This window comes from Petromyzon marinus, chromosome 45, assembly GCF_048934315.1.
Source record: "Petromyzon marinus isolate PM22_M1 ecotype Great Lakes invasive population chromosome 45, UKy_Petmar_22M1.pri1.0, whole genome shotgun sequence".
Classification (NCBI taxonomy): Eukaryota; Metazoa; Chordata; class Hyperoartia; order Petromyzontiformes; family Petromyzontidae; genus Petromyzon; species Petromyzon marinus.
In genome coordinates this window covers 5,931,245-5,951,469 of record NC_133711.1, presented here as the reverse complement: position 1 = coordinate 5,951,469, position 20,225 = coordinate 5,931,245, and the positions used below count along the sequence as shown (strand labels likewise).

Sequence of the window (20,225 nt, the reverse complement as noted above, 5' to 3'; positions counted from 1 at the left end):
GAACACGTGTTTTTTACTGTCACACCGGAACACGTGTTTTTTTACTCCCACACCGGAACACGTGTTTTTTACTGTCACACCGGAACACGTGGTTTTTACTGTCACACCGGAACACGTGGGTTTTACTGTCACACCGGAACACGTGTTTTTTACTGTCACACCGGAACACGTGTTTTTTTACTCCCACACCGGAACACGTGGGTTTTACTGACACACTGGAACACGTGGGTTTTACTAACACACCGGAACACGTGGGTTTTACTGACACACCGGAACACGTGTTTTTTACTGTCACACCGGAACACATGTTTTTTTACTCCCACACCGGAACACGTGTTTTTTACTGTCAAACCGGAACACGTGGGTTTTACTAACATACCGGAACACGTGTTTTTTTACTGTCACAGCGGAACACGTGTTTTTTACTGTCACACCGGAACACGTGTTTTTTTACTCCCACACCGGAACACGTGTTTTTTACTGTCACACCGGAACACGTGGGTTTTACTGTCACACCGGAACACGTGTTTTTTACTGCCACACCGGAACACGTGTTTTTTTACTCCCACACCGGAACACGTGTTTTTTTACTCCCACACCGGAACACGTGTTTTTTACTCCCACACCAGAACACGTGTTTTTTACTGTCACACCGGAACACGTGATTTTTACTGACACACCGGAACACGTGTTTTTTACTGTCACACCGGAACACGTGTTTTTTACTGTCACACCGGAACACGTGTTTTTTTACTCCCACACCGGAACACGTGTTTTTTACTGTCACACCGGAACACGTGGGTTTTACTGTCACACCGGAACACGTGTTTTTTACTGCCACACCGGAACACGTGTTTTTTTACTCCCACACCGGAACACGTGTTTTTTTACTCCCACACCGGAACACGTGTTTTTTACTGTCACCACACAGAACACGTGTTTTTTACTGTCACACCGGAACACGTGGTTTTTACTGACACACCGGAACACGTGTTTTTTACTCCCACACCGGAACACGTGGGGCGGCCACACCGGAGCATGTGGGGGTGGCCGCAACCGGAACACGTGGGGCGGTATCACCGGAACACGTGGGTTTTACTGACACACCGGAACACGTGGGTTTTACTGTAACACCGGAACACGTGGGTTTTTACTGTCACACCGGAACACGTGGTTTTTACTGTCACACCAGAACACGTGTTTTTTACTGTCACACCGGAACACGTGTTTTTTACTGACACACCGGAACACGTGGTTTTTACTGACACACTGGAACACGTGTTTTTTACTGTCACACCGGAACACGTGGGTTTTACTGTCACACCGGAACACGTGTTTTTACTGACACACCGGAACACGTGGGTTTTACTGTCACACCGGAACACGTGGTTTTTACTGACACACCGGAACACGTGGGTTTTACTGTCACACCGGAACATGTGTTTTTTACTGTCACACCGGAACACGTGGGTTTTACTGTCACACCGGAACACGTGTTTTTTACTGTCACACCGGAACACGTGTTTTTTTACTGTCACACCGAAACACGTGGGTTTTACTCCCACACCGGAACACGTGGGTTTTACTGTCACACCAGAACACGTGTTTTTTACTGTCACACCGGAACACGTGTTTTTTACTGTCACACCGGAACACGTGTTTTTTACTCCCACACCGGAACACGTGGGTTTTACTGTCACACCGGAACACGTGGGTTTTACTGTCACACCGGAACACGTGTTTTTTACTCCCACACCGGAACACGTGTTTTTACTGTCACACTGGAACACGTATTTTTTTACTGTCACACCGGAACACGTGTTTTTTACTCCCACACCGGAACACGTGTTTTTTACTGTCACACTGGAACACGTGGTTTTTACTGTCACACCGGAACACGTGGGTTTTACTCCCACACCGGAACACGTGGTTTTTACTGTCACACCAGAACACGTGGGTTTTACTCCCACACCGGAACACGTGGGTTTTACTGCCACACCGGAACGTGTTTTTACTGTCACACCGGAACACGTGTTTTTTACTCCCACACCGGAACACGTGGTTTTTGAGCCACACCGGAACACGTGTTAATGGCCACACCAGAACACGTGGTTCGGCTACACAGGAACACGTGTTTTTTGAGCCACACCGGAACACATTGGGTGGCCACACCGGAACACGTGGTTACGGCCACGCCGGAACACGTGGTTACGGCTACACCGGAACACGTGTGGCGGCCACACCGGAACACGTGGTTCAGCCACACCAGAACACGTGGAGACGGCCACACCGTAACACGTGGTTTTGTGGAATCGGTTGTGTAAAAACAAATCTATGTTTGCTATTCAGTTTCAGGTCAGTTTATTTTGAAGTACCCCGTGAACCAAGAAGCTCTTAAATCGGGTTTCATAAACACAAGCAACACCACCGTCGCTTCTCCGAAAAGCGCAACGCATCCATTAACCCCCCCCCCTCGCACGTAAAGAGCTTACAAGTGACGTCATCACATCTACCCCTCTATTTAAGGAACGAAACAGGAAGATTTCTCCACAAATCTGTCGCCTGATGAAGCTAGTTGTTATTACTGGCGAAACGTCGTTCTCAGGTTGTAAATGTTGTGGATTTGCTCTCCAACACACCGGTGTGCTGCACTAGTAAGGAATTGGCACGTTCTGTTAACATGACAACCCCCTTACTAATTGGCTGTGTCGGGTGGTGGCGGGTTTAACGACGCATTTATATTTACGCGATCTAACTAAACAAACACTATTATAAACGCAACGATTCAGTAAACAATAACGGATGGCAAATAAAAAAAAGCTAGCAAATCATAATCGAAATATCCATTCTTTTTGTTTAAATAAAAATTAAGTTAAACATAGATTGTCATCAAATACCACGCTGTATCTCTACAGAATGCGAATTTAAATCTGCCGTAGTAATTATGAATTCAGATACAGCCTCAAACACGATGGGCGTAATACGATTGGGCAAGTCGCTGATACGGCAATGTCTTCACGTGACCCGTTCGTCCACTAGAGGGCGGCACACCCGCGATGTTTAAAAACAACAAAAACTCAATTCTTGATACTCGAATCTGGAGCCCGTGTGTCGGGTGAGGAATTATTTACGACCCCGATACCGTAGCGTACAACATAGCGTGTCGAGCCATGCGGTTTACTCCGTATTATTGTGCAGGGAAATTGAGTTTTCAGGTCCATACGGCGGCCAGCAGTTTCAATATGTGGAACAACAAAACAGAATGTCTATTTGTGTGTTTCTCCCTCGTGATGGGACTTTGTAGGATGAACGTTGAGATTTATAAGGGACACGGGGTGACCAATAAGGTCTGCATTGGTCTGTGATAAGGTAGGGCACTGATAAGGGGTTGACAGGTATGGAGACCCCACAGAGACCCACAGAGATGCTTAGCTGTCAACCCATATGGCTTACCCCATATTCTTGTGCAGGGGAAATTGAGTTTTCAGGTCCATACAGCGTACAGCCGTTTTAATACGGGCAAATAAATACAAATGCTGTTTATTTGTTTGTGTTTCTCCCTTGTGATGGAACTTTGTAGGATGAACGTTGAGATTTATGAGGGCATGGGGTGACCAATAAGGTCTGAATTTGTCTGCAATAAGTTAGGGCACTGATAAGGAATTGACAGGTGTGGTACAAGCCCTTGGCTATTGCACCGGGATCGTGCGGCATCGTCCGTAAACGCCCCGTTCACCTGTCGCACTGATACCAGTGTGGGACTTCATCGGCGACTGACATCGTCAGGCACGATCAATCCACTGCTGGATGGAAACCTTCTCCAAGCCATCTCTCACCACCCTGTAATAATCCGCCGGTGGGCAGCTCTATGAATCTTAGTGAACAAAAAGACAACTCTATACGGCTGCAATGTCCTTTAATGGCCGCTACTGCCGACGATCTTGGGCCGTGACTGTCCTTGCCAACAGAGCTCCCTGGCTCAATGTGGTGATGGGGGGGGGGGGCTAACTACCAGCTGATGAAATGATATAATCTTGAGTCCGACCGCGTCTTGATCACCAACCGTTCACGACGCGCGGGCCCATTAGCAATGCAATTGAAATGGACAGCGCCCTGGTGCTGATTCTGCCTCCGCCTCCCGCCAGCGGTTTGCTGTTGCGAGAGCCGGTGTTGGCGTGACGCACAGCGAGAGAAGGGATGACGCAAGGCGAGCCGACGCTCATGAATAAAGTAATCCCCAATCGAGGCCGCCTCGAAGCCGGAACCGCCCACACATACAGAGTGGGGTGGTGGCGGGGGGGGTGGAAATAACACATTACCCCCCAGACCCAACCCAAGGCTTTCGCCTCCAAAGCCTCACCAATACGTCCCGCTCTCTCCCTCGCTGCGCTCCCAACATAATAGTAAGACAACAACAATAATAATAATAAAAATAAAGAGAGGTATTCATAAGAGACGTTGCCGCCACGCTTGTCTGCACACACTCTGTGTGCGTGTGGTGTGTGGCGAGCTCGAGCTTGTGCTGCACGGGGGACATGCAAGCGGGCGTACGAAGTGCGCGTCTAATGCAGCGGCGTTAGGCATTCCCGCTCGCGTGTTCATCGTACAAGAGTTGGTTGCGTAACAAGGGTGCGCGCGCGCGCGCGCACGGCACGGCGTGTTGATTGCTGCGTCCGTAGCGTTGCGAGCGGCGGTGATTGACTGAATTTTCCGAATAGATTGGGAGGAGATCATTGCTCGGCGGACGTACGCACGGGCGGGACGCACGGACGGACGGAGAGAATTGAGTCATCGTTGGTGCTTGGGAAAGGAAATTTGCGTGCGGCGAGAGTTCATTGAGCCGGCCAGATGCTGGGATCAACCATCGCGGCAGCGAGCCACTAGAGACGATACTGTACGAGGAACGTGTTTCGGAAGGAGTTTGTCGATGTCATCAAGACAAGAGGCGATAGCGGATGAGCGACATTGGGTGATCGTCGAGGGCTCATGTCGAGAACATAAGTCGAGGATCAGCAGTAGCATCAGCACAAGGCGAGCAGAGCGACGTCGGGACATCGTCACGAGCTAACATTACTATCAGTTCATCATCTAAGGATTCATCAGATCATCAGCAGCATCATCATCAGCATCATCACGAGACTAATGGAGTGACATCACGACATCGTTAGTTAGACATAAATTGAGTCGCTCTTATCGAGCCAGTGAGCGAGTAGGTTGCTCCTCCACCCCACTTGTCTCCATCTACACGCGGGGAGGGACCCCCCCCCCCACCACCACCGTGCGCGCGCCAGAAGTAAAAAAAAAATCGCCTGCAGCCTCCTCAACGTCGCGGATCGTCGCAGAATCTCCCAACGCGCGCCTGCTGCGCCGCAACTCCCCCAGCCATGGACGGCGGCGGCGGCGGCGGCGGCCCGGTGGCGAGAAAGCGTTCGACGAAGTCCGCGGGAGGCGACAGAGCTCCGGCGACGACGGTGGAGGGGGCGTCGCCTGAACGAGGGGTCGGCGAGGGCCGCGGAGTGACCCTCAAGCAGGAGATCGGCCTCGTGAGCGCGTGCGGCATCATCGTGGGTGCGCGGCCCCCTGCGTCACGTGACCTCCATTGTTCCCAGCCTCGTGCGCAATCATCGCCACCGTCACCACCTTGGTCTGACGTCATCGTCACCACGGCAACATCTGCCGCCGCGGCATTGCCATTGTGACGTCGTCGTCGTCATCATCATTATCGTCGTCATCATCCTCATAGTCATCATCGTCGTCATTGTCATCATCGTCGTCATCATCGTCATCGGTATTCATGCTGTTGCGTTGGAAGTGGTGCACACATCTCAATACATTCGTCAATAACATTGTGTGTGATCCGAAAAGGAAAAGTATATAACAGTCGACGTTTCACACTATGGCCCTTCTTCATATAGCATGTAATATGTTTTCATTTTAATGGAAGGCGGTTTTATTGATGAATATTTTTAGTTGTTTTGTCATCGTCATCATTAGCAGCAGCAGCAGATGTAGCAATATCATCAGAAGCATAAATCAATCCGTCAGATGCAGAAGAATCATCATCAGCAGCAGTAAAGTGTCATAAGCAGCATGATTATCGTCATCGTTGACATCAGCAGAAGTATCATCATTATCAGCAGCAGAAGAAGCATTATTAGTAGGAGCAAAATAATAATCAGCAGCAGAATCATCATCATAAGAAGCATGATTAGTAGGAGCAAAATCATAATCAGCAGCAGAATCATCATCAGCACCATCAGCATCAATATGGGCAGGAGCAGCAGAAGCATCATCAGAAAAATCATTATCATCACCAGCAGTAGCAGCAGCAGCGGAATCATCAACATGGTCAGCAGCAGAATCACGAGTAGTAGAATCATTAGCAGGAGCAGCATCATCATCGCTACCAACACGTTCTGTCGATTGCTGCTGTTCACGCCGTTATGTAACCAACCGCGTGTTCATTGCCACAGTTAAGCATGTTACTGAATCATCGAAAACATCACTTTAAAAAAATGGGACCTTTTTTGGCAGTATCAAAGTATGAAAAAATAAGATTCGGTTTTAATCTCTTTGGCAATAACAGGAGTTGTGCTAACATGTTCAAACACCAAATAGAAACGTTTTTTCAAGTAATCAAGTACTGCATCAACCACGCAGAGTACATGCGGCGGACATGCAAACACAACATACTCTGGTAATATACGTATTTGCATGTTCACCACAAGTACTGTGCGTGCGTGTGCGCGTGTGTGCGCGCGCGTTCGTGTGTGGTTAATGCAGAGACTTTAATTCCTTGCGATAGGTTTCTGTTTGGTGTTTGAACATCTGAGGTAGGGGGCCATCCATTGAGTAGGTACGCAAAAAATCTGTCAGAACTTGACCCCTCTCCCCATCCCTGTACGCACGCGGAGTTTTTTACACCGCCCCCCCCCCCCCAGCTGCGTACGTACGCCTGACGCACCCCCCCCCCCCCCCGGAATCCTATAGAACGGCCGATATTTAATCCACGCAGAAACGATCAAGGATTAATAATATTAACGTGTTTAAGCAAACAGATAGTCCACCGCCGGACGATCTAACTCATTTGAAGGCCAATGTAGACAAATTATTATCGAGGCTTCACCCCCCCCCCCCCCCCCCCACGTTTCCTATGCGTACGCACATTGTCAGTAGACCCCCCCCCCAATACGCAAGCGAACGCATTTGGGTTAACCCCCCTCTCCTCCTCCATGCGTACCTACTAAATGGATGGCCTCTTAATAGCCGTTATAGCTGCTCACCACGAGCTATAAGTGCCCTGACAGTGGCGTTGTCTTTGTGCTGTTCGCCTTGTGGCGTCCTCTGGATGGTGGCGGTACTTGGGGCGTCGCGAAGGGGTAGGCGGGATGGATGGGAAGGAGATGAGCAAGCGAGGGGAGGGAAGAGAGATTGGGGGGATAGAGAAGAGGCGAGGCTACCCGGCGCCTGGCTCACTCACCCCCCCCCCCGCCCCCCCCCGACGTCGTTCGCAAGAGCGGGCCCATCGTCGCACTCGTCACACACAGAGCGCTCGTCGCTTGATGTCGTCAAGGGGAATTGACCAGCAGAGACCCAACTCGGGCGGTCATTTCAGTTTCATTTCACCTTCATTTATTAGATACTAGCTGTACTACCCGGCGTCGCCCGGCCGACTTTGTCTCCCCAGTGGCGATGTTCACACACCACAGCAGTTACTCGTTTGAGGCTGAGTCGACCTAGGGGTGGGCCAGGACCGTTTCAAATAATCGTCACCGGTGTTGGCCGTGAGCGGGAATCGAACTCGCGTCGCCGGGTTCGTAGCGCAGCGTATCGATAACCGCTACCCTAAAGTGCCGGATTATGCTCGTAGCAAAAGTAGCTGCATATGCGACGGGCCCCGCACTTTCAAGGGCCCCGCGCTAAATGCTTTCAAGCTATCAATTCCGGTTCAGTTACTCTGCACTTGCTCTATTACTACAGTACTATACCGCCTTCAACTTTTACGAACAACTCGGTGTTTAAGGTTAGCGATTTGTCGTATCATCTGGCTGTATAGTAAATGAAAAAGTACAATTACTTTGCTATGCAAGTTAAAAATGCGTGTGCTTTAATATTGACGTGTTTTTTATATTTAGGGCCCCTTTTTAACATTTGCTACAGGCCCCGCCCTTAGCTTAATCCGGCACTGCTACCCTACCACCCTAATCACAATCATCCCGTCCTCAAACTATCCCGTTTCCATCATACAATCACGGACCGCCGACGGTTGCCAACTCTGAGCGACAAAAAAAAAACCCGGGACGCATCGTAGAAAGAAAAGGAAATACCTGACGACATGAGGACAAAAAACGGGGAATCTCAAAAGCCCTGGGAAGCATTACAGATTTCCTAGGGTAGCAGTTACAGTCCGTTCTCGCGCAACGCGAATTGGACATATATAACGCGATTAATGCATTAGAGGGACCGCACTTTTTATAACGCGATGCGAATTGGATATAACGCGATCGAGTGAACGGAACGACGTCGCAGCGCGAGTTAGGAATAAGCGGCTGTGACGGCTACCTCGGCGTCGCCGGATGCTTCTAGATGCGAGCCACGCGCAACCTCGGCCTCTGTTCGGCCTGCGTAGGCATCTCGCGTGTCACCGCGGACTGTGCTTCACTCCCCATGTTGTACATTATTGATGATAACGCGATGTTTACAAAAACGCGGCGTTCTTTAGCCTCAGCGGTGATCTGTCCCGTCGGAACACCGCGTTATATGAGAACAGACATGGGACGGTTCTGGGAAAAACCAGGACGGGTGGCAACCATATCACCCACCATCATCATCATCATCATTTAACTCCCATAATTACCATTATTTGACTTATGGCAACCATAGCACCCACCACCATCATAATTTAAGTCCCATAATTACCATTATTTGACCACCTATCTGCCAATGGCTATCGAGCCACTTTGTGTCAGAGTCGAAAGGTTCAATCCCCACGAAAATCCGCCCTGCAATTAGCAAATGGGATGTTTACACGGCGCATATCAATCGAGGGTTTAAATTTAGCCGGCACTGCTGAGTTAAATTCCTGGTTTCAGCCACCCGTTATTAAACTGGGTCCTCCGGTGGTGATGAGTTGGTTGTCTCAGATACTCACACAGAGACCCAGACACACACAAAGAGCCATAGACTCACTCAGAGACACAGACTCACAGAGATCCACAGGCTCAAACAGAGAGCCAAAGACTCACACAGATACCCAGACTCACATAGAGAGCCATAGACTCAGACAGAGAGCCAGACTCACATAGAGAGCTATAGACTCACACAAAGAGTCATAGACTCACTCAGAGACACAGACTCACAGAGTGCCACAGACTCACACAGAAAGTCATAGACTCACACATTGACTAACTCAGAGATCCAGACTCACACAGAGAGCTATAAACTCACACAAAGAGCCATAGACTCACTCAGAGACACAGACGCACACAGAGAGCCACAGACTCGCACAGAGAGCCAAAGACTCACACAGATACCCAGGCTCACACAGAGAGCCCTAGACTCAGACAGAGAGCCAGAAACTCACACAGAGAGCCACAGACTAACTCAGAGATCCAGACTCACACAGAGAGCTATAAACTCGCACAGAGAGCCATAGACTCAGATAACCATAGACTGGCATCGGGACCCAGTGACCCAGGGACTCTGCGCCTATTTAAGTGCAGGCTCTAAGACCTCCCTCCCTTCTTCCTGGGCCCCGCAGGGAACATCATCGGCTCGGGGATCTTCGTGTCGCCCAAGGGGGTGATGGAGAACGCCGGCTCGGTGGGGGTGGCTCTGGTCGTGTGGATCGTCACAGGCGTCATCACCGCCATCGGCGCGCTCTGCTACGCCGAGCTGGGGGTCACCATCCCCAAGTCCGGTGGAGACTACAGCTACGTCACCGATATATTCGGCAGCCTGGCGGGGTGAGTGGGTCAGTGGGTGGGTGAGAGGATGGATGGGCAGGTGGGTGGGTGGTTGGACGGGTGAGTCAGTGGGTGATTGAGTGAGTTGGTGAGTAGATTGATGGGCAAGGAAATGGGTGGTTGAGTGAGTGGGTGGGAGGATGGATGAACGGGTGAGTGGGTGGTTGAGTGATTGGTTAGGAGGGAGGGAGGATGGATGAACGGGTGAGTGGGTGGGTGAGTCAATAGGTCGTTGAGTGAGTTGGTGGGTGGGTGGATGGGTGAATGGGTGAATGGGTGAGTGAGTGGGGTGGGCGTGTGGATGGGTGAATGGGTGAGTGAGTGGGGTGGTGAATGGGTGCGTGAGTGGGGTGGGTGGGTGAATGGGTAAGTGAGTGCGGTGGGTGAATGGGTGAGGGAGTGGGGTGGGTGGGTGAATGGGTGAGTGAGTGGGGTGGGTGGGTGAATGGGTGAGTGGGGTGGGTGGGTGCGTGAATGGGTTAGTGGGATGGGTGGGTGCGTAAATGGGTGAGTGGGGTGATGAATGGGTGCGTGAGTGGGGTGGGTGGGTGAATGGGTAAGTGAGTGCGGTGGGTGAATGGGTGAGGGAGTGGGGTGGGTGGGTGAATGGGTGAGTGAGTGGGGTGGGTGGGTGAATGGGTGAGTGGGGTGGGTGGGTGCGTGAATGGGTTAGTGGGGTGGGTGGGTGCGTAAATGGGTGAGTGAGTGGGGTGATGAATGGGTGCGTGAGTGGGGTGGGTGAATGGGTGAGTGAGTGGGGTGAGTGGATGGGTGGGTGAATGGTGAGTGAGTGAGTGGGTGAATGGTGAGTGAGTGGGGTGGGTGAATGGGTGAGTGGGGTGGGTGGGTGGATGGGTGAGTGAGTGGGGTGGGTGGGTGGGTGCATGGGTGAGTGAGTGGGGTGGGTGGATGGGTGAGTGAGTGGGGTGGATGGGTGAATGGGTGAGTGAGTGGGGTTGGATGGGTGAATGGGTGAGTGAGTGGGGTGGGTGGGTGAATGGGTGAGTGAGTGGGGTGGGTGGATGGGTGAGTGAGTTGGGTGAATGGGTGAGCGAGTGGGGTTGGTGGGTGAATGGGTGAGTGGGGCGGATGGATGGATGGGTGAGTGAGTGGGGTAGGTGGATAAATGGGTGAGTGGGGTGGGTGGGTGGGTGGATGGGTGAGTGAGTGGGGTGGATGGGTGGATGGGTGAGTGAGTGGGGTGGGTGGGGTGGATGGGTGAATGGGTGAGTGAGTGGGGTGAATGGGTGAGTGAGTGGGGTGGGTGGGTGGGTGAGTGAGTGGGGTGGGTGGGGTGGATGGGTGAGTGAGTGGGGTGGGTGGGGTGGGTGGGGTGGATGGGTGAGTGAGTGGGGTGAATGGATGAGCGAGTGGGGTGGGTGGGGTGGATGGGTGGATGGGTGAGTAAGTGGGGTGAATGGGTGAGTGAATGGGGTGGGTGGGTGGGTGAGTGAGTGGGGTGGGTGGGGTGGATGGGTGAGTGAGTGGGGTGGGTGGGGTAGGTGGGGTGGATGGGTAAGTGAGTGGGGTGAATGGATGAGCGAGTGGGGTGGGTGGGGTGGATGGGTGAATGGGTGAGTGAGTGGGGTGGGTGGGTGAGTGAGTGGGGTGAGTGGGTGAGTGAGTGGGGTGGGTGGATGGGTGGGTGGGTGAGTGAGTGGGGTGGGTGGATGGGTGGGTGGGTGAGTGAGTGGGGTGAGTGGGGTGAGTGGGTGAGTGAGTGAACCAAGACCGAGAGAGGTGCGGGCGGGACGCGGCTGCGATCCGACGACGATGGCGGCGGTGTCGCGAGAAGAGCCCCACGGCAATCATCGTGGGATGACGCGCGCTCTCAACGCCTCCGCCGATTGCAATCATGCCGCCTGGTCTCGTTTACACGCACACACACACAGACAACGATCCCCCGTGTAGCCTTGACAAACTGTTGGGGCAAGTGCTATTATCGAGCACCTATGAAGGCCGGCACGGAACACGGGGGGGTGGGTGGCCAGCACCACGCCCGACCGCCTTTGTCTCCCCAGTGGCGATGTATACACACCGCACCAGGTACTCATTTGTGGCTGAGTCGACCTCGGGGAGGACCAGTTCAGATAATAGTCACTGGCTTTGTCCGTGAGCGTGAATCTAACTCGGGTCGTCAGTTTCGTAGCGCAGCGCGCTAACCGCGTCGCTACAACTCCCCACCACGCACACACACACACATGCGCGCGCGCACACACACGCGCGCGCTCACGCAACAACCCCCATTTGCCACTAAGTCCCAGTGTCGTCACCGCGGCGCTTGAGCCAGGGTAGGTGCACTTTATTGAGGCCACGTAAATCGTCGAAAGCTCGCGCTGTTAGCGGGACGTCACAGGACAGAGCCAGGTGCCGTGGGTTGACTGGCCCAGCTGACTGGCCCAGCTGACCGGCCCAGCTGACTGGCCCAGATGACTGGCCCAGCTGACTGGCCCAGATGACTGGCCCAGCTGACTGGCCCAGCTGACTGGCCCAGATGACTGGCCCAGCTGACTGGCCTAGATGACTGACCCAGATGGCTGACCCAGATGACTGACCCAGCTGACTGGCCCAGCTGACTGACCCAGATGACTGGCCCAGCTGACTGGCCCAGATGACTGGCCCAGATGACTGGCCTAGATGACTGACCCAGCTGACTGACCCAGCTGACTGACCCAGCTGACTGGCCCAGCTGACTGGTCCAGCTGACTGGCCCAGCTGACCGGCCCAGATGACTGACCCAGCTGACTGACCCAGCTGACTGACCCAGCTGACTGACCCAGCTGACTGGCCCAGCTGACTGGTCCAGCTGACTGGCCCAGCTGACTGGTCCAGCTGACTGGCCCAGATGACCGGCCCAGATGACTGACCCAGCTGACTGACCCAGCTGACTGACCCAGATGACTGACCCAGCTGACTGGCCCAGCTGACCGGCCCAGATGACTGACCCAGCTGACTGACCCAGCTGACTGACCCAGCTGACTGGCCCAGCTGACTGGTCCAGCTGACTGGCCCAGCTGACTGGTCCAGCTGACTGGCCCAGATGACTGACCCAGCTGACCGGCCCAGATGACTGACCCAGCTGACCGGCCCAGATGACTGGCCCAGCTGACTGACCCAGCTGACTGGCCCAGCTGACTGGTCCAGCTGACTGGCCCAGCTGACTGGTCCAGCTGACTGGCCCAGATGACTGACCCAGCTGACTGGCCCAGATGACTGACCCAGCTGACTGGCCCAGCTGACCGGCCCAGATGACTGGCCCAGATGACTGACCCAGCTGACTGGCCCAGCTGACTGGTCCAGCTGACTGGTCCAGATGACCGGCCCAGATGACCGGCCCAGATGACTGGCCCAGATGACTGGCCCAGATGACTGGCCCAGATGACTGGCCCAGCTGACTGGCCCAGCTGACTGGCCCAGATGACTGGCAACCCTGCAAAATACAACCGCCAAAGACGCACGGCATGCACACACACAAAAGACAAAGACCCCCGCCCGTGTATAGCCTCAACAGACTGTGTGGGACAAGTGCTTGTGAGCGCGTGTGATCGTGACGGAGGCAGCCAGCGTCTTGGCCTCCCCGCGGTGATTTGTCGCCGTTTCTATGACAGACGCCGCATCGGCTCCCGCTTCTGATTATGATTTATTGCTCTTAGTATTATTGTTCTTTCACGATTCCGGAGGAGCCCGACCTCGTCATTCGACCAATCCAAAGCTTGATTTTGACCATCGCGCCTTTCGCCGTAGGATTTGACGCCGGGCCACACATTTAAACAACCCGTAGAACAGACTCGCGTCGACACAAAATGCATGTGCGGCGTTGCCTCGGATTCCCCGTGAGCCCAGACCAGGCATCGCACTCGTCCACACACCAGCTGCGGTGGCGTTCCTGCGGCGGTCCCAAATGTCCTGACGAGGCCAATGATAGTGGGCTGCGTGATGTGTGTTTGGACTTTTTTCGCACCGTACGTAGCCAACTGTGCCACATCGGAAATGTTCGTGAAATCGGTAGGCGTATAATTAGACAGCACAACAAAGGCCATGTACATCAGTTCGTCCTGAATCTTGATTTGAAGCTTTCGTGACTGCAGGAATCCCATACTCTTTGGTTATTTCGGTAAAGTCACGTGGGTAGAAAAAAATAATAGATCGCGACGTTTCGATCGCAACGCAAGCAACCGTCTTCAGGTTGAAGACGGTTGCCACGTGACTTTACCGAAAGAATCAAAGAGTACAGTTCGTACTGCTTGAGCCACATTGCATACCTGTCAACTCATACGGTTTACCCGTATTCTTGTACAGGGAAATTGAGTAAATCTATTTGTTTGTGTTTCTGCCTTGTGATGGGACTTTGTAGGATGAACGTTGAGATTTATAAGGGGCACTGGGTGACCAATAAGGTCTGAATTGGTCTGTAATAAGGTAGGGCAATTGATGAGGGAGTTGACAGCTGTGGTGGTGTTGGCACTGCAAGACAGAGAGGAACGTGGAAACAACACGTCACGAAATGTGCTGTCTCGCCCATGTATCGCGATGGTGATGATGGCGACGATGGCGGATGATAAACATCAGTAATACAAAGAACCTGGATTGTCTTATCAATCCAACTCCCCCCAGCGGAGTAAACGTGCCCCATAAACCGACCCCCATAAACAGCGGTGCCAAGCTGACGGATAGGTCGACCCCCACAGGGATGTCGCGTCAGATCGACGGGACGGGGGCTTTCGGGAAACCGTTTCAATGTCCACGGAATCGGAATCTGTATTTATCCTGGAAGAATCCGATGAGCTGTAAAACTCTTCTTTTTTTAACCGCAGATGTCCAGTAGGGAGGCGACTCGCCTTCACGAGGGTGCCGCTACATCGGAGAGTTCGCGATATTTTTTTGCTCCGTGTCGAAGAGAACCCTAGATACCCGCAGAGGGCTGTGACGCACTGAGGGCGCCGCACAGATAGATTCAATAATCTACCGCCGCTGCAGCCAGCCACGCGGGTATTTCCCAACGCCAGCACATCGCCATTCGTAATTCCGACATGCCAATCTATTGGTGGATTCCCTAAAAAATAAAAAAGGTTAATTAGTTTTGTTTGACATTGTTATTCAATCGTTTTGATATTTACGTTCTTTATGATTATTTTTCGTGTATATATTAAATGTTAAAAGTAGAGTTGAAACGACTGTCCGAGACACACCTCCGATTGGGCACGGTTGACTATGTACGGCGCGAAGGAAGTTCAACGTACACAGTCCATACGGCACGTAAGTTGAAATGAAATGGGGAGGAGCCGTTACGATTCGCGAAATGTCGTTTCACACACACACACGCGCGCACGTGTGTGATTTTCTTCTTCGGGAAGAACGTCGAGGAATACAGCACCCCACTATAGGATCGCAGAGCTTTGGGGTGATGGATTCTTGGTCCCCGGTTACGAGTAATACAGCACCCCACTATAGGATCGCAGAGCTTTGGGGTGATGGATTCTTGGTCCCCGGTTAAGAGTAATACAGCACCCCACTATAGGATCGCAGAGCTTTGGGGTGATAGATTCTTGGTCCCCGGTTACGAGTAATACAGCACCCCACTATAGGATCGCAGAGCTTTGGGGTGATGGATTCTTGGTCCCGGGTTACGAGTAATACAGCACCCCACTATAGGATCGCAGAGCTTTGGGGTGATGGATTCTTGGTCCCCGGTTACGAGTAATACAGCACCCCACTATAGGATTGCAGAGCTTTGGGGTGATGGATTCTTGGTTCCGGGTTACGAGGAATACAGCACCCCACTATAGGATCGCAGAGCTTTGGGGTGATGGATTCTTGGTCCCCGGTTACGAGTAATACAGCACCCCACTATAGGATCGCAGAGCTTTGGGGTGATGGATTCTTGGTCCCCGGTTACGAGTAATACAGCACCCCACTATAGGATCGCAGAGCTTTGGGGTGATGGATTCTTGGTCCCCGGTTACGAGTAATACAGCACCCCACTATAGGATCGCAGAGCTTTGGGGGGGCTTGCGAGGGTGCTTTACCACCGTGCATCTTTTTCGACGATCACCCTCCTCATCGATGCACAGCCACAGCCACAGGAATAATTAACGAGCGAATGAACATCAACCGCTAATTAATCTCTCCTCCTCCTCCTGCTCCCCAACACCCTCAATCTCTATCTCTCGGGCCTGAATCTCTCCTCTCTCATCTCTCACTCCCCCGAATCTATTTCCGTCGACAGCAGCAAACCTCTCCTCGTCATCACACCCCTTTCTCCCTTGATAATTTCTCTCCTGTCATCTCACGAGGCATTTATGAAATTAAAGTGGAGTGGGGTGGGGAGGGGGGGATTAGGGGAGCCAAAAATATAGTGGGGGGCAAGAGGGGGGTGGGGACATATAAAAACTCAGGAGGGGGGTGATGAGGATTGGGAGGTGAGGGGGGGTAACGTTGCAATCTCCTTGCGTCTGTCATGAACATATCAAGGAGTGTTGCCAGCGAGTTTTTCATCCATCATCATCGTCATCATCTATCCACTGCTGGATGAAGGCCACCCCGAGCCGTCGCCACCTCCCACGCACGCTCCTGCGACCGATGCGACACTCCCGTCCAGCATCACGCACAGACCTTTGCCCATTTCATCGCTCCATCTCCTGCGCGTTGAGAGCACGGCTAGGAGATGTTAACTCCCTCGCCTGGTATGCAGGAGGTCGTGGATTTGGATCCCGGCTCCGACGCCTGTTGTATTTTTGCAGTTTGCGGTGTCTCTCCCCCCGTAGTCGCGTGGTTTTTCTCCGGGTCCTCCGGTTTTTCCCTCCCCACTTAGCATCAGCGTGCGTTTTCGAGTTTTTGGCTGCTGTATATTTCCACGTGGTAAGCCACGTGGAAGCGACCTGTGTGGCCAGGTTGCTTCTGAAAAAAAAAGAGTTGTTGAGCTCAGTGGGCCTCACCTGGTAAAATAAAACGTACGGTATATGTGACAGTGTCTTTGCAGGTATATATGGGGGGGGGGGGAGGAGTGGTGGTGTAGCGGTTAGCGCTCCAAACACCGGCAACACGAGTTCGATTCCCACTCACGGCCACCAACGCCGGTGACGAATATCAGAACCGGTCCTGGACCTCCCCTAGCCTTCAATGAGCACCCCGTGCAGTCTGTAAACGTGAGCATCGGGGAGAGACAAAGGCAGCCAGCACCCGCTTACCAACACCACTTGCCCCAACGGCCTGTTAAAGGTTACATGGGAGACCTTTGTAGTTGTGTGCATGCATTATGAATAAGTGCATGTGTGTGTGTATATGACATGTATGTCTCCAAGGCCCGGCTGTCTCAAGCATGTTTGTCGTTAAAAGCCTCCCGTAAACCACGTGACTTGTGTGTGGCCACCGCACTCTGAATCCCGCCCCTCTCCCCGCCCACTGTGAGAACAGAGTCCGCTCCTCCGTGCACCTCACTTCTCATGCTCGCCTCTTCTCACTTCTTCTCTCTTCCCCTCTCATCATCACCACCCTCTCATCGTCATCACCACCCTCTCATCATCATCACCACCCTCTCATCACCATCCTCTCATCATCACCACCCTCTCATCATCACCACCCTCTCATCATCACCACCCTCTCATCATCATCATCACCATCCTCTCATCATCATCATCCTCTCATCATCATCACCACCCTCTCATCATCATCACCACCCTCTCATCATCATCATCATCACCACCCTCTCATCATCATCACCACCCTCTCATCATCATCACCATCCTCTCATCATCATCACCACCCTCTCATCATCATCACCATCCTCTGATCATCATCACCACCCTCTCGTCATCATCATCACCATCCTCTCATCATCATCATCACCATCCTCTCATCATCATCACCACCCTCTCATCATCATCATCATCACCATCCTCTCATCATCACCATCCTCTCATCATCACCACCCTCTCATCATCATCATCCTCTCATCATCACCACCCTCTCATCATCATCATCACCACCATCCTCTCATCATCATCACCACCCTCTCATCATCATCATCACCATCTTCTCATCATCATCATCATCATCCTCTCATCATCATCGTCCCCTCACCCCCCTCGACATCTTGCGCCGGTGGTGCCTTCTCCCCGTCCCCTTCCCTCCCAGTGCCCCTTTCTGCTGCTCATCTTGAGCCGTGCCGCCCTCCTCCTCTTTGTTTGTCTCGGGGGGGGGCAGTGGGGGGGGGGCGGTGGGAGGGCGGTGGAGGGGGGCCACGCCGCGCCCCACACCCCCTTGACTCTGCTCCCCCTTTCCCGTGTGGCGCTGGCACCGCCACCACCACCACCGGGCAGCTTCCTGCGCCTGTGGATCGCCGTGCTGGTCATCTACCCGACGAACCAGGCGGTGATCGCGCTCACCTTCTCCAGCTACGTGCTGCAGCCCGCCTTCCCCTCCTGCCTCTCGCCCGACCTCGCGCTGCGACTCCTCGCCGCGCTCTGCCTCCGTGAGACTCGCACGCTCTCACTCACACTCTCTCTCGGTGGGTCGTTGTGATCGTCGTCCTCGTTGGGATCATCGTTTTTGTAACTGTGATCATCGTCGTTGTTGTGATCGTCGCTTAGGACGACGTAGCAGCGTCTTCGTAGGCGCGGCGGTGACGCTGTGGGCCTCGCAGCAAGAAGTTCGCCTGGGTTCGATCCCCAACTGGGGCGCTTTTTGTTGTCTGTGTCGGGTTTGTTTGCACGTCGTCTCTCTGCTCTGCGGAGTGTTCCTCGGCGGTGGTGATGGTGGTGTGAGTGGGGCTGTGTTTGTTTTGCTTGGAGCCTTCCAACACTTGACGTGGACACAACGTGCACATCGCCTGGCACAAGGGCCGCGTGCGTGTGTGTGTGTGAGAGTAGCGCGGTGTTCAGCGCGCTGCGCCACGAACCTGGCGACCCCAGTTCGATTCGCGCTCACGACCGACAACACTGGTGGCTGAGTGAGTGGGTGGGGTGAGTGGGTGGGTGGGGTGGAGTGGATAGGTGAGCGAGTGAGTGAGTGGGGTGAGTGAGTGCTTGGGGTGAGTGGGTGGAGTGGATGGGTGAGTGAGTGGATGGGGTGGAGTGGATGGGTGAGTGAGTGGGGTGAGTGGGTGGGTGGGGTAGAGTGGATGGGTGAGTGAGTGGGGTGAGTGAGTGCTTGGGGTGGAGTGGATGGGTGAGTTTTCAGTTATATTTATTTGGTACTAGCTTTCCTATCCGGTTTCGCCCGGGACTTGGATTCACCACGCCCGGCCGCCTTTGTCTCCCCAGTGGCGATGTTCACACACCACACTAGTTACTCGTTTGAGGCTGAGTCGACCTAGGGAAGGCCCAGGACCAGTTCAAATAATCGTCACCGGTGGTGGCCGTGAGCGGGAATCGAACTCGGTTCGCCGGGTTCATAGCGCGGCGTAGCGCTAACCACTACACTACAATGCGTTACGCTTCCACACGTGACAGATTTGACGTCACAGCTCACTTGCCATGCAAAAAAATTCATTATTGAGCTCCCCCCCCCCTCCAAAAAACAAAAGTGTATTTTTTATTTTTTTGCAAGGTGTACAGTTTGGAAAGTACCCATATGGCAAATCTGAAGTGTGCTGCATGTCGGGAAGTACGCTAAACATTTTGAACACACATATTAACAACTTTGCCTTATATATATGGAGATCGCTCTGTGAGCCATTCGGCTCTTGAATCGGGTGAGTGAGTGGGTGGGGTGGAGTGGATGGGTGAGTGAGTGGGGTGAGTGAGTGGGGTGGGTGAGTGGGGTGAGTGAGTGGGTGGGTGGGGTGGAGTGGATGGGTGAGTGGGTGGGTGGGGTGGAGTGGATGGGTGAGTGGGTGGGGTGGAGTGGATGGGTGGGTGAGTGGGTGGGGTGGGTGAGTGGGTGGGGTGGAGTGGATGGGTGAGTGAGTGGGTGGGGTGGAGTGGATGGGTGCGTGAGTGGGTGGGTAAGTGGGTGGGTGGGTGGGGTGGAGTGGATGGGTGGGTGAGTGGGTGGGGTGGGTGAGTGGGTGGGGTGGAGTCGATGGGTGAGTGAGTGGGTGGGTGAGTGAGTGAGGGGGTGGAGTGGATGGGTGAGTGGGGTGGGTGAGTGAGTGGGTGGGGTGGGTGAGTGGGTGGGTGGGGTGGAGTGGATGGATGAGTGAGTGGGTGGGGTGGGTGAGTGGGTGGGGTGGGTGAGTGGGTGGGTGGGTGGGGTGGAGTAGATGGGTGAGTGAGTGGGGTGGAGTGGATGGGTGAGTGAGTGGGTGGGGTGGGTGAGTGA

At 53.4% G+C, this 20,225-nt stretch overlaps 1 protein-coding gene across 1 annotated transcript in view; it reads left to right on the top strand.

Moving 5' to 3' along the window:
• The first annotated feature begins 4,325 nt into the window (after positions 1 to 4,325).
• The window catches only part of LOC116952062 (large neutral amino acids transporter small subunit 2-like), a 37,542-nt gene continuing 21,642 nt past the window's right edge, over positions 4,326 to 20,225 (top strand). Inside the window, exons 1-3 of the mRNA XM_032971087.2 lie at positions 4,326 to 5,568; positions 9,761 to 9,965; positions 18,284 to 18,435. Coding sequence (XP_032826978.1) covers positions 5,385 to 5,568; positions 9,761 to 9,965; positions 18,284 to 18,435 — 541 coding nt within the window. The 5' untranslated portion in view covers positions 4,326 to 5,384. The remainder of the gene's footprint in view (positions 5,569 to 9,760; positions 9,966 to 18,283; positions 18,436 to 20,225) is intronic.